The sequence below is a fragment of the Falco cherrug genome, chromosome 17 (genome assembly GCF_023634085.1).
Source record: "Falco cherrug isolate bFalChe1 chromosome 17, bFalChe1.pri, whole genome shotgun sequence".
NCBI classification, from domain to species: domain Eukaryota; kingdom Metazoa; phylum Chordata; class Aves; order Falconiformes; family Falconidae; genus Falco; species Falco cherrug.
Genome location: NC_073713.1, coordinates 1,575,773 through 1,588,730, shown reverse-complemented (window position 1 = coordinate 1,588,730; position 12,958 = coordinate 1,575,773). Strand labels below are relative to the sequence as shown.

The 12,958-nt window shown below is 57.7% G+C and overlaps 1 protein-coding gene across 1 annotated transcript; it reads right to left on the bottom strand.

Moving 5' to 3' along the window:
• Positions 1–46: 46 nt before the first annotated feature.
• On the bottom strand, positions 47–8,546 carry POU2AF3 (POU class 2 homeobox associating factor 3; the record flags this gene model as incomplete). The annotated part of the gene is made up of 3 exons (XM_055695903.1): positions 47–115; positions 4,222–4,510; positions 8,275–8,546. Coding segments are annotated over 3 exons (630 nt in total), but the record flags the coding sequence as incomplete, so codon positions are not given.
• Positions 8,547–12,958: the final 4,412 nt, after the last annotated feature.

The following is a 12,958-nucleotide window of genomic DNA, read 5'->3' as shown; positions in this document are numbered from 1 at the left end:
GTTTAGAGTTATGTCTCTCTTGTTTTGTCTGCCTGCTGTTGGATGTTTAATGCAGAGCAACGCCACCAGTGACTGCAAACACCACCGCCTCCAGAATATCGGGGGAAACAGTGGTCTGGGGAGGGAGGGATGGGCGTCATTCAGAGCATCACCCTGGCAGCCTGCTCCTCAGAGCTGAGAGCTGAGATCTGAGGGAAGAAGCCATGACCAGCCCGCAGAGGACCGGTCCTCTCCGCAGGCACGTAGGTGTTGGGCTTCCCAAAGCTCAACCTCAGGGACCTGCTCCGAAGCCACCACAACCCACACGTCGTTGCTGTCATTGCTGTCGCCTTCGGGCTGGATCCACAGGGCAGCTGGAGGCTGCTCTTCCCCACACGTGAAGCACCTTTCCCAGTCATGCCACCCAGTTCCTGGCCTGTGTATGGAGAAAATCCTTTTGAAGGCTCAAAGGTGGCCTCGGTGTTGTCTTCTGGTGAATTTTATTGATTTGAGCAGCGTCTTAGTTCACAACCTCTCAATTTTTTTATGCCTGTTTCAGGGGAAATGTACCTTTTATAACCATAGCAGCACTGGCAGCGTGTGATCCCCCTTTATTTACACAGTTTATCTCTTCCTACCTCTGGCTTTGGATAAGTGGCTGGTAACAAAGGTTTGTTATCACCAAATAAATGTTCTGATGTGGCACCTTAGAAAAGTCACCGGTTGGTTGGCAAGGAAAACTTTTTGATCCAAAACTCTGCGCAACTGGTAAAGAACCTGAAAATAAGAACCCTTTATTTTCCCTGTAACTGCAGGTCACTGCTGGAGTTATTTGTGGCTTTTGTAAGCATGGGGTGATCCTCGCTTTTGTGTGACCACGTGTTTATGTGGCCTGGCAGGACTTCAGCTGGCAGGGACTGATGACATGCCAGCAGTCGTGCTGTGCCAGCTCTGTTGGAGATACGACCCAAGCTACTTCCCTTTAATGCCCCCCCTCCTCTTTTTTTTTTTTTTTTTTTTTTTTGAGGTGGGGAGGAATAAAGGGGGGGAAGAATGTGTTCCTCAGCCAGAAAATGCACAATAACCTTTGAATAGCCCTCCTCTCCGGGGTTTTTTCCCTTCCTTGTGTCAACAGCCAGCAAGCTTTTACTTGCACTGGGTATGTCACCTGGAGCTGACACCACAGTGACACTGGGTATGTCACTGACATGGAGCTGGTGAACGGCATCCAAAACGTGCTTCCAGTGCCTGGCACGGGGGATTGCAGGACAAACAGCGTTGGGAAGAGGCTGCAAGGGATGGAGGACAGCATCACCTGCTACACGGGAGCTGTGAATGTACCACTTGCCCTCCTTGCTGGCACTGCTGTGCGGAGCAGCTCGCTGCTCACCTCGCTGTAAGACGTGTGAAGATGAACGCTCCCCTTGCTGCAACTGACCTTTTCCACGTGCTCTTTCCTCTGCCAGCCCGTGGGGAGGATGTGGTCACCCCCGTTCCACTAGAAGCCTCAAATATCTTCCCCCAGCCTTATCTCCTCGTGGCTCTGCCATGCAGGTGACGGGCTTTGGCGTGCGGCTGCCCGGCGGCAGGCAGGCGCAGCTGGCACCGAGCGGGCTGAGGGCTGGGGCAGCAGGAGCAATGAATCCAGTGTCCTGAGTCAACACCCGGGGGCTGAAGCACCCCCCCAGCGCTGCCAAGCCGACCCCTGGTACAGTGTCTGCGCAGGGGTGATCACACCCCAACTGCAGCAAGGGAGCGGCTGCTGGCTCCTGTTTCTAAGCTTTCCGTGACCTGATGCGTTCATCACTTGGGCCAGCTCGGAGATTAATTAACCGGGTAACAGCAGGGGAGAGGGGAAGGTATAATTTAAAGTTGTCAAAGTATTTTAAAGCAAGTTTTGGAAAAAAAGCTGCTACCTTACATAAGGTAAAGGAACTGGATCGGTTCTCTCTGTAATCTCCTTGTCTAGCATGGCAAAAATGAAACATCCTGCCCAGGGACATGGACTGGACATGAAAAAAAATGCCATTTTTAGCTCATGTAGAACTGAAAGTGAAGAGAACCCTGGAGTTCTGCATGGGAGGTGACAGCTCTGTTTACTGATGAAGGCAGGGATAGAAGGTTGAAATGACTGGCCTTAGAGTCTTATTAAAAAAATGTTACTCTTAGTTCTTCATAGATTTCACAGGGTGAGGAAATATTAGTTGGGTTTTTTTGGTAGAATGAAGAAAACCTCCCTATTTGCCCCCCAGATATGTGTGTCTGTTGCATCCTCGGCCAAACAGGTGATTTAGCTCCGGGGAGAGGAAAGCTTCTCAGTTAACTGTGGAAGTGTCTGGAGGAGCAGCATGCAGCCAGTTAGATGATTTATTTGCCTCCACAGGTGTAGTCAGTATTTTCATCTGTGTTGGGCTTAACATGGAGAGGTGCTTCTTTCTTTCCCGTCTGGGTGCTCACCGAGGAGCTGGTGCCTTGGCAGCCTGCCTCACCACGCACCGTTAACAGGACGTGAGACACAGCCTTAGAAAGGTCGGGGTTTGTGCAAGAAACAGGGAATGCTCAGGTATGACAATTTTCCCATTTATAGTTATATATATATAAAAATGTAGCTGCTGTTCAGTTTATACCAAAAGGTGCAGAAAACCTGATCTCAGCCCAGCTGTACGAAGCGCTGCCGCCGGCATCAGCTTCCCACCGGGGCTGCCTGCACGGGGGAGCTGCTGCTGAGCAGCAGCCAAAGGTGTTTGGCGCTGGATCCAACCTCTGCAGAGGCCTGAGGGGCCCTGCTGGCACCTGACCCACAGACTCAGCCCTGGGCTGGCACGGAAAACAGCGGTTTTCCTTCCCTGCGGGAAGCACAAGGGAATATGGTCGCGGCAGCGCGGGCAGAGGCAGGGGCTGAGTGCCGATCCGCCTCGGCGCGGGAGCTGCACAGCACAGCCTGCTCCGGGGGGGTGGGCTGGGTGCTGAGACACATCCAGACCTTTTATCTGCTGGAAAGGACCAGCGAGACCATCCACCCTGCTAACTGCTCCTTGTATAGGCTGCTGAGAGTCCCTCACCGCTGTGACAACAGGGATCCTGGGCCACCAGCAGAAGGGAAAAGCACCGACGTTTAGCACATGAGGAATGACGGGGCCTCAGCACGCGTACCAAATTATTTATTTGTATCAAAAAAAGCTGGCTTAATGACATGTGTTTGGTCAGGCACCTCAGGATTTCTTTTAAGGACAACAACAGCGAAAACAAACAGGAAAAACCCAAAACCCCCCAAACCACCACCACCAAACAACAAAACACCCCTGCCCACAAAAGCCAGGAGGACTAATGTAGTGACAGCGTCGTGTAGAAAACGTGTGAGTAGTGAGGAACAAAACGGGCTGCGTTAGGCAGCGCAGCTTTGCATAGTTCATGGGCAATTAATCTGGTTTGGCTACAGTGGATGTGTAAAACCACAGCCCCCATTAGCTATAGCAGATGTCGCAGCTCCTATCCCTTCGGAAGAAGCCGTCGGCGGCGGGCGGCAGGCAGTCCGGGCAGCCCGCGCTGGGGCAGGGGCAGCACTGCGGGACCCTGCTGTCCCCGTGGGGCTGGGCGCCGCAGGCTGTGCAGCAGCAGGCTGGGGGGGGGTATGGGGAGGGGGCATGGCAGGACCACTCCTCCGCCGGGTAGTCCCAGGTCTTGGTGTCCAGAGAAGGTGGGCTGGGGGTCAGCGGGGTGAGGGGAGAGAGCTGGGGAGGGGAGCAGCTGTAGCTGAGTGGGCTGGGCAGGTCGGCTGGGCTGGGGGATCCGGCAGCCTGGAGTTTGAAAGGAAAAAAAAACAAACCAATAACCACCAGGACAGGGTTTCAGGGTGTCATTTGGGGAAAAGCGGGCAGCAGTCGGGATTTCTGTGCCGTTTTCTCACGAGGGTCCGGCTGCACAGGGAGGGGGTTTGGCCCTTGGAGGCTTGGAGCCAAGAGGCGTTGGGGAGCTTCCCTACGAGCGAGACAACTGCTAGCGGGAACGGGGCTGTTCTTCCCAAAAGATCTACAGGATCTGTAGAAGGGACGTTCCCCGTTCCCTGCTCCCGATGGGAAACCATCCGGACGAGCAGCCTGCGATGCTGTGGCTCTACCCCGTGCCCCTAAAAGCAGCCGCATTCCCGACTCAGCTTGCTGCTGTTCTGCCCCGGGATGCAGCCGCCTTCCCCACCCTCCCCCTGTGCGCCCCCCTGGCTGCCCCCCGGCACACAACGCTTACCAGGCTCTGGCTGAAGCACAGCGGGACCGGCTGGAAGGTGTCTGGCGTGTAGTGTGAGGATGGCTGGAAAGCACCGAAGGCTGGGTCTAAGGACGCGTCTGCCTGCAGACAGGAATCCACCAGCTGCTCCAGGTAGCTAGGGCTTTCTTCGCAGGAGAGGCAATTTGAAAGCTGCCACGATGGGCAATAGTTGGGAACAGAAGAGATGGGTTCTGCATCAAAAGGTGCTAGGAGAGAAGGTAAACCAGACAGCAGCAGGTTATTCAGAATCTGTCTCCATAAAGGGCAGGTGTCACCCCAGGCCAGGTTTCAGTACGCCCATACGTTCGGTAGACCCTATGGATTTAGACAAAGAAAATGGCCCTTCAAGCTCAAGGTGAATTTTCTAGGGAAGCAGACACCAGGAGGAGGATGTTGAAAAGCATGCAAGTAACGCGGGGAACTCCAGTCCCTGGAAAGCTCCAAAGCTTTTTAAATACTGCTGGAAACTCTTCTGGCTCCAGCTATTTTGGACAGGGATCCAGACGGAAACTCCCGCAGGCTCTTGACCCTCTGGCTTCCCTGAAAGTGTCAACTGTAACAGACCCAGAAGCTGCCACGCGCTGATTCATGTTTCAGCTCGGCAGATGGCTCGCGTCCTTGTCTCACCCATTCTCCAGATGCAGCGTAGCTACATCTGCAGGAAGGAGGGGATAGCAGAAGAATAATTTGCTCTTTTACCCTCAAAACAGCCAGACAGGAGACAAATTTCTAAGCAGATGAAATGGAGCGCATCAGTGATAACGTGGCATCGCATCCACAGAGAGTTCCTGGCAAAAGCGCGAGTTCCTGGACGGCTGCGGGGTCCGACCCCGCTGTATGGCCGCACGCTCGCGGGGCCGTGGGAGCTCACGGTGGAGCTGACTGCTCAGGATGACTGTCTTTCCACGCTGTGTTCACATATGGCTACAAGCAAAGCCCTGTCCCCGTGGAGGGGCACAGGTCTGCAGGCGATGGCACTGCCCGTGGGCAGAGTCACCCCGAGCCCCAATCCTTTGCGGGTTCAAGGTGGCAGCGTTCAGCGGGGTGTGGGGAGGGAGCGAGAAGCACCCAAAATACATAAACAGAGACTTTCCAGCCTGAAAAAGCTTTGGTATGTCTCACATTTCTTTATTAACATAAGGAAATTCATTCCCAAATATTGGTGATTTAATAGTTTCCTTGTCCGTACAATGTATATATTCACACCTGCCTAACCTTTTAGGTCTGTCTGCTTTGGCTGCAGAATAACTGAAGGATCTGTGAGTCCAAAGTGCTATTATCCCCGCCTCTTTCCCCTTTCCTTAGATGTTCCCAGAGAGGAGGAAGAAACTCTAGCTTGCTGCAAACCTGACACTCCCCACTGCTATGGACGTTGCCAGGAGAGTGAGAACAGCCACCTCTGTGGGAGCTCAGCAAGGTGCTCCGGGGTGACCTGACCCTCCCGCTCCAGCCAGACCCGCAGGCAGCCTGGAGACGGTGATGCCAGCAGTGTCATTCCCTAGGGGATGCACATCCCTTCCTGATGGGACACTCGCTCCTTGCTGGGGGAAAAATAAACTGCACACACGAGAGCACGTGAGCGTGCTCCTGAACAGGTAATATGTGCCCTGCTGGCCGCCCAGCACGCTCACCCGTGTGTCACGGGCCGCTTGCAGGTGCTGCTCGGCTGTATTGCCCGGTACCTGGTAGTGCCTGCCTCAACCAAGGGCTGTGGGAAAAACTGGGAAGTGGGGGTGGGAAGGGACGTGTGGATGGGCTTTGTACCAACCTGGGTGAGGAGGTGATACAGACTCCGAGAACTGGATGCTGCTGCTGCCCCAAGGAACCTGGCCAAAGAGAAGGGAAGAAGAGGAATTGTAGATACTGTAACATATGGGAGCGTTTTTCTGCATGCTGAGGTGAGTCGAGATTTTGCTTCAACCTCTTTATGTAAACCTGATTTACCTCACGGCTGTGACACGGAAAACTTCCCTAGTACTGACAGAACAAGATGAATGTGCATAACATGATTTTTCCCTGAGCCTGTAACAGCACTGGAGGAGCACACCACCAACCTGGTGTAAAGTCCTTGATTCCAACCACATCATTAATTAATTAATTCAGCAGAGATGTGGCTGCCTTGGAAAGCAACTTCGAAAGATGTGGCTGCCTTCATTTCTAGGACTGTGAATTCCACAGTGAAGGGATGCCCAAGAATTTGTAGGGATACACACAATTAGGAATGAGTAATTAACAAATTGTAGTGATAACTCTTGAAACATGACTAAAACACTTGCAGGTATCCCCATGGCTGGGCATCAGACTGGGTCACCGTGCTCGGCGCTGATGCCATCTGAGGGCCAGCTCTGACGCTGCTCCCCGCTCCACCGCAGCTACGTGCCCCTGCGAAAACGGATCGTCACATTTTCTAAGTGCTGCTGGAAGCTGAAGCGGACAGATCAATCTGTTCCAGGAACCTGACCTGCTGGAGGGGAGAAATCCACCCCAAAAGCAACGGGAGTTTTGATGCTCATTGTCATGGACTAGGATTTTACTCTGCAAATACAAATACTGGGGGTGGGTTTTTTCCCTCATTTTTAATTCACGCAGGCTTCCACTTCAACTTAATTCAAAATGCCCTCGAGTCAGTGGCTCATTTCTCTAGCAACACCACCTTAACGCCTCCCTGTGCATTTAATTCATTAAAGAGCAGCTGCTCGGGGCTGCCGGAGCCTGTGGGGCTGTTGGGCTGCCCCTCTCCTCGCTGGCTGCAGGCGCGGGACAAGGCAGACCCAGCCCTGCCACTGGCAGCAGAAGTTTTCGGTTCAGCTTTTTCCAGTGCACGGAGGCAACGCATCCCACCAGCACGACCCCTGGGAACCCTCCAGGACAACTCGTGCCTCCTGCGGATCACACAGGTATCCTGCACTGCCACGTCCCACTTTTTCCTGCTTGGGCAAACGGAGCGCTGCCTGAACTCCCTGTGGGAAGAGACCGGCAGCCCCCAGGAGCCCCCCAGGCTATTTCCACTAGGGCTGGGGGCGAGGAGCGACCCAGCAGTGCCAAAGCCCCGCAGTCTGTGCCCTGCTCACCCAGGCCACTCCGCCCCTGGCTCCCAGGCTGACCAGCTTTGTGTGCCATCAGCGGCAACGCGGCGCAGGAGGTGGGAGATGAAATCTGAAAACCATCCGAAGCTGTCATGAACCAGGAAGAAGTAATGATTTACCAGCTTCTTTATGCAAATCCCTGGAGTGGCTGGAGCCACAGGACTCCTACAAAGACTGGAGGAGCGAGTGAGAAAGAGAGAGAGCGTACACATGTGTGGACACACACGCACAGATCTCCATCCCCTCCTCTAGAGGACGCGGGGCTGGGCGCTGCCCAGGTGATACTGAAAAATGCTGGAGACCTGAATTCAGTCAAGCACACTTGAATGTTATGCTGAGGAGCCCTATCGGAGCAGGATGGAGCCCTATCGGAGCAGGATGGAGCCCCGCTTAAGGGGTCTTTGCCCACCCCTTGTCTTCTTCCTTTCTGCCAGCCAGAATCTCTGGCTGTTGCCAAGTCCCCATTTCCCAAACCCTCTCCAGTGCCCAGGAGCTGCTGGTGCATGTCACCTCTGGTGCCTCCGTGTCCTGCCTGATCCAACTGGACAAGGGAGAGCATCCAGGGGCGGGGGTGGGTGAAAGCAGCTTCCTGGGGGGCTGAGACTTGTGGAAAAGGGGGAGGTTAGGGGAGGTTTAGCGTGGCAGAGCTGTGCACTGGTTGCTCCTCCAAGCTGCACAGGCTGGAGCAAAGGTGTGCCCTGGGCATGATGCTGCGGAACAGCACGGTGCATGCCTCAGCACCACCAGGCCACCTTTTAAATGGGAGCCGGTGATCACCGCCTGCCTTGCTCATCCAGCACAATGATACTGGAGATGCTGGGCTAACTGTAAGTTGGACTGAAATTTGTTGGCGTGGGCCTTCCAGCCCTGAGCGAACTGCGTTCCTGGAGTACCAGCTCTGCCTGCTCCCTGCGCTGCTGGCTCAGGCCATCACTACTGCTGTCACCCTGCACAAATGTTCTTCTCCCCCATCCTCAGCAACCTGCCACGCTCCGACCTGGGCAGCCTCCTTGGCCCAGAGATTACAGTTTTGGCAAAAAAAAAAAAAAAAGACCGAGAGAAAAGAGACAAAGCACACACCGAAAGAGTTTTACTTACCGCTGGACCGGTTGCTGCTTGTCGTGCTCTTCTCTGCTGCAGTAACTCCTTCACTGTGATCTTTACTCGAACACCTTGATACACCTTAGGCTTTCCTGAAAGAATGTGTGGAAAAACACTTTACAAGGTGGGAGGCTTTCAGAGGATACAGCAAGCCCAGCACGTTTTCAGGCACGCTCCACACAGAGTGTCCAAAGTTAACATGTTTCACTGGTCACTGTTAAGTCACTTGTAATCACAGTTTACGTAGCCCTCTAATGCCAGTTACTCAAACCTGTGACAAGCAGACATTTATGAGAAAGCTGGTGTGAATTATATTTAGTAGCCACACACATTCTATGCTTTTCTATCTCCTTCTCCCCCCTACCCACCCCCCAGCCCTCCTAACACCGAGCCACATCTGGTGCTACCATTGAATTTATCTAAATTCCTATCATATCTGCCACTCTTAGGACCTGAAAATAAATGTGGGAAGCACTTCACCTGGCAGGTGAACGCCAGGAATACAACAATGGAAACACGTGGGCAGTTACTCAGAGGGCTAAACAAAACACAAATAAACACCACCACTTCCATGAATCACTTCTTGCAAAGCCTGGATGATCCCTGTATTGTGCTGGCTCTGTACAACTCCCATCTATTTCAAATAAGCATTTACGTTGCCTTTAATCCAGCCAAAGGCAATTAGCAGCCCTCCCTCGCTGCCTGATGAGGGACCTGTCCTGGGAAATCACTTCCACTTGGTGATCCCGGTAAAATCCTTAAAGCCTCGGCCCGTTCTGTTCCTGCCCTGACTCTCTGCTGCTGTTTTCAGCCAGTAGCAGATCCCCCAGAACGCAGCGCCGGCCCATCCTTCCAGGCAGCCCCCAGCCCCCGGGGGGCAGCCCCCAACCCCCGCGGCTGGTGGGCAGGTCCCTGCCCCGCACAGCTCAGAACCCCCCCCGCCCCACTGCGGGCACTGCCCTCCCCTGGGGGGGGACCCCTCCCCACTGCCGGGGGGTGCGCAGCATCCTCGCCCTCCCGTGCGCCCACCCGTGCCCCGCCGTGCACCCACCCTCAGCCTCCTGTGTGCCCCCCCCGTGCCCCCCCCTCGCCCTGCCGTGTGCCCCCCCTGTGCCCACCCTCAGCCTCCTGTGTGCCCCCCCTGTGCCCCCCCTCGCCCTGCCGTGTGCCCCCCCCGTGCCCACCCTCAGCCTCCTGTGTGCCCACCCCGTGCCCCCCCTCGCCCTGCCGTGCCCCCCGGACATGCCCCACGGGGCTGGGGTCCCCGCGGGCTGAGCCGGGGCCGCCCAGGGGGGGGTTGCTGCTCTGGGCGGCGGGGGGGGGTGTGTGTGGGGGGATGTCGTTCATCCCCCGGGTTTTTGTCTCTATTCGACAAAGATGGAGAAAACGGGGGGAGGGTGACGGTGCCAGGGACACCCGGCAGCCCCTCCTGCGGGCGGGGGTTCGCGCAGCGCCCCCGGCTCCGCCGTGCGCAGGGGCCGGGCCGGGGGCCGGCGGGGGCGAGGCGCGGGCACACCCCCGGGGGGGCGGGCTGCCGGCAGCCCCTCGGGCTGGGGGGGCAGGGGCAGGGCGGGGGGCGCTGCGGGCGAGCCGCGGGGTGGCCGGGGCGAGCTGCCGGGCGGCAGCGGGGCGACAGGCGGGCGGGGTGCTGCGGGCCAAGGGCCGCCCGGGGAGGGGGCACGGTGCGGGGCGGGGGGCTGCGCTGGCAGCGCCTCCCCGCCCGGGAGCCACGGGGATGGGCGCCGGGGGGCGAGCGGCGCCGGGCTCCCCCCCCCGCCCCCAGCCCTGCCCCCCCCCCGGCACCCGGCGGGCCCGACCCCCCCGCCCGGCCCCGCTGTCGGAGCAGCCCCGGGGGCGCGGGGCGGCCTTACCGGACATGCTGGGCGGCAGCGGGCGGCCCTCCCCGGCGGCAGCGGCGGCCCCGGCCCGGCCCCGGGGCAGGTGATGGGGCAGAAGGAGACGGGCTGGAAACTGGGGGGCGCAGGGAGCTGCTCGCCCGGTGGCGATGGCAGGTGGATCCCGCCGGGTCCCTGTGGGATCCCCACGGGTATATGTTTGAGTTTTTCTCCCCTAATGCCAAGTATTTAAAACCTCTAGAAACCAATGATTTGACAATCAATGATTGCGCGATACTTTCAATTTGAATATTCAAAGGCTCCACAAAATGGGCTATCTTTTGGTGAAACCCAGCACATCCCCATCTAGCAGAGGGTCTGGGGGAACAGCGTGCGGCGGGGCCACCCTGCCCGCCCTTTGCTTTTGGGACATTTCCCCGGTTTTATCCATCCTGCCCCAAATGCAGCAGATGCCTCCAAACCGGCTCTGTATTTTCCCCTCGGACGCCCAGGCTGGGCTCCAGCCCTCTCAGATTTCATTTGCTACTTGCAGAGAGGGCTCTGCAAGGGACCAAACCGTTTTTTGCACAGTTTTCCATGTTTTAAGGCTAAATACTAAGGTTTGGGGCCAAACTGGCTGTGGCCAGGCCTGGTGTAATGAAGAGGCTGCCCCTGGGTAGCTGAAGCTCCCTGACCCGGCTCCATCCCGCAGCACTGCCTTCCCTCTGCCCACCCGCTGGGCTTATATTGGATGGGTTTTGTGTGTTTTCCCCTAATTCAGGCCATTCGCTCACTGCACACATCGGCCCCTCTCTCCTTACACGCTCAGACTGCCCTGCACGCAGCCAGTGCCAGGGTTTCAGCTTGTGGTGGGATGACACCGGGTTTGGACCACCCCCCCCATCACTGTATGACACTGATGGCGCTGGGGCTTTTAGGCTGCGGTGAGATTGTCCCCTCCGAGCACCGCAGGCTGTGCCATGCCACGGGGACAGCTGGCTGAAGCAGAAAGCAGGCCAGGCTGTTAATAATCTACCAGCACTTCGGTTTGGCTATTGTTGCCGCTGAATCTTTTCCTTTAAGTTGAACAAATACGCCGGATTTCTGCGAGGAGCGGTCACAGCGGCGTCGCCGTTCCTTGCATGGCAATGGGCTCCCGGCAGGCCGAGCCTTGCATCCGCAGGGATGCTGCCCGCGGGTCCCTCTGGAGAGCAGCCCTCTCCCCACCGCCTGCGATGCAGCAAGGAGGAGCATGCTGTGGGAATTGCAGAGCGGGGGCCACAGGGGCTGCACAGGCCCACCTGTGCTAAGCGCTTTGGGACCTGAAGCCCTTGTGTTGCTTCCCGCATCGGTGGCGGGTGGGTAGAGCCCGGCGAGGCTGTGGATGCCGTGCGGGGGGGCTGGCACCCCCAGGAGCCGGGGTAATGTTTACCTCTGTAACCAGAGCCCGCAGAGCGGAGCGCGCAGGCTGCTCAGCTCCCGAGCTGTACGCCTTAAAGGACACACAGAGCATCCGTGCTCAGGGTGTCCCTGCACGTCCTGGGTTCCCGAGCATTTCCAGGCTCTCAGAGACCCTGCCTTGGTTAAGAGCCAAATCCCAGAGTGGGTCAAACACTTTCAAGACAGCCCCAAAAACTGCTGCCCCTGCTTCTCCCTCAGTGCCTGGTGGGAATACAGGCAGGCTGACCCTGGGGTCCCCATCCATGCAAGGCCCTCGAAGAAGGTGCAGCGGGGACAGCTGATGGCTTTGTCACTTAGTCCAGCAGCAGCTCCAGGCAGCGATTCAGCCTGGCAGTGTTAGCTGCGGTGTGAAACATGGCTGCAGGCTCATGCAGGCATCAGGTTTGGGGGCACGGGGGCTGGATGTGGGGCAGGGAGAGCTGCAGACACCCCGAGATGCTTGGGGGTCCCTTGCCCTGCCCTGGCCCACGGTCAGGGGAGCAGCTCTGGCTGAGCCGTGCCACGCCGGGATGCCCCATGCGTGCCATCGCAGGAGCCTGTGGTGCCCATGGACCACAAGAGGGGCAGCAACGGCTTCGCCTGGGTGCAGAGCAGCCCCGGCTGCTGGCCCCTTCCCTGGGCCGAGCCTTCCCTGCCCCTCCAGGGCCTGACCAGCAAAAAGAAGGGTGCGACCCTGGGGGTGGGCAGAGGCGAGCTGGGAGGCACGGAGAGGAGCCGCTGGAGTTTGCTTTTCTGAGCAGGTCTGGACGAGGCTGGGGAATCAGGAAGCTTCGTGCGGGACCCCAGGCCAGCCAGAACTGGAGCTGGGTGCTCCCGGCCGGCCAAGGGGCTGGGGCTCCAGGGGCTTGGCCCCCAGGGGAGGCTGGGCAGGGTGCAGAGGCGAGCTGTGCACTGTGGCTGGGGCTCGCCTGCAGCTGTGACCCTGGGATGGCTCCAGGGCCACCGCAGTGAGACCCGCAGGTGGGCACCCTGTCCCCACCACTTGCTGCTGCAGTGGGCTGCAGACCCCCGCGGGGTGTGCTGGATCCCTGAAGGCATGGACAAGCTCTGCTGGGCATGTTGCACCAGGGCTGCTGGTGCTCCAGCTCTTGCAGCTGCTTCTCAGCTGTGCTGGGGGGGGCTGGGGGTATGTCTATACCAGGGCAGCCTGCTCAGAGCCTTCCCTTTTGGGGCAGCTGCCGAGACCCCCGAGAGTGCTCGTTCCATCCGCTGAAGGCAGAACGTGCCCTGGAT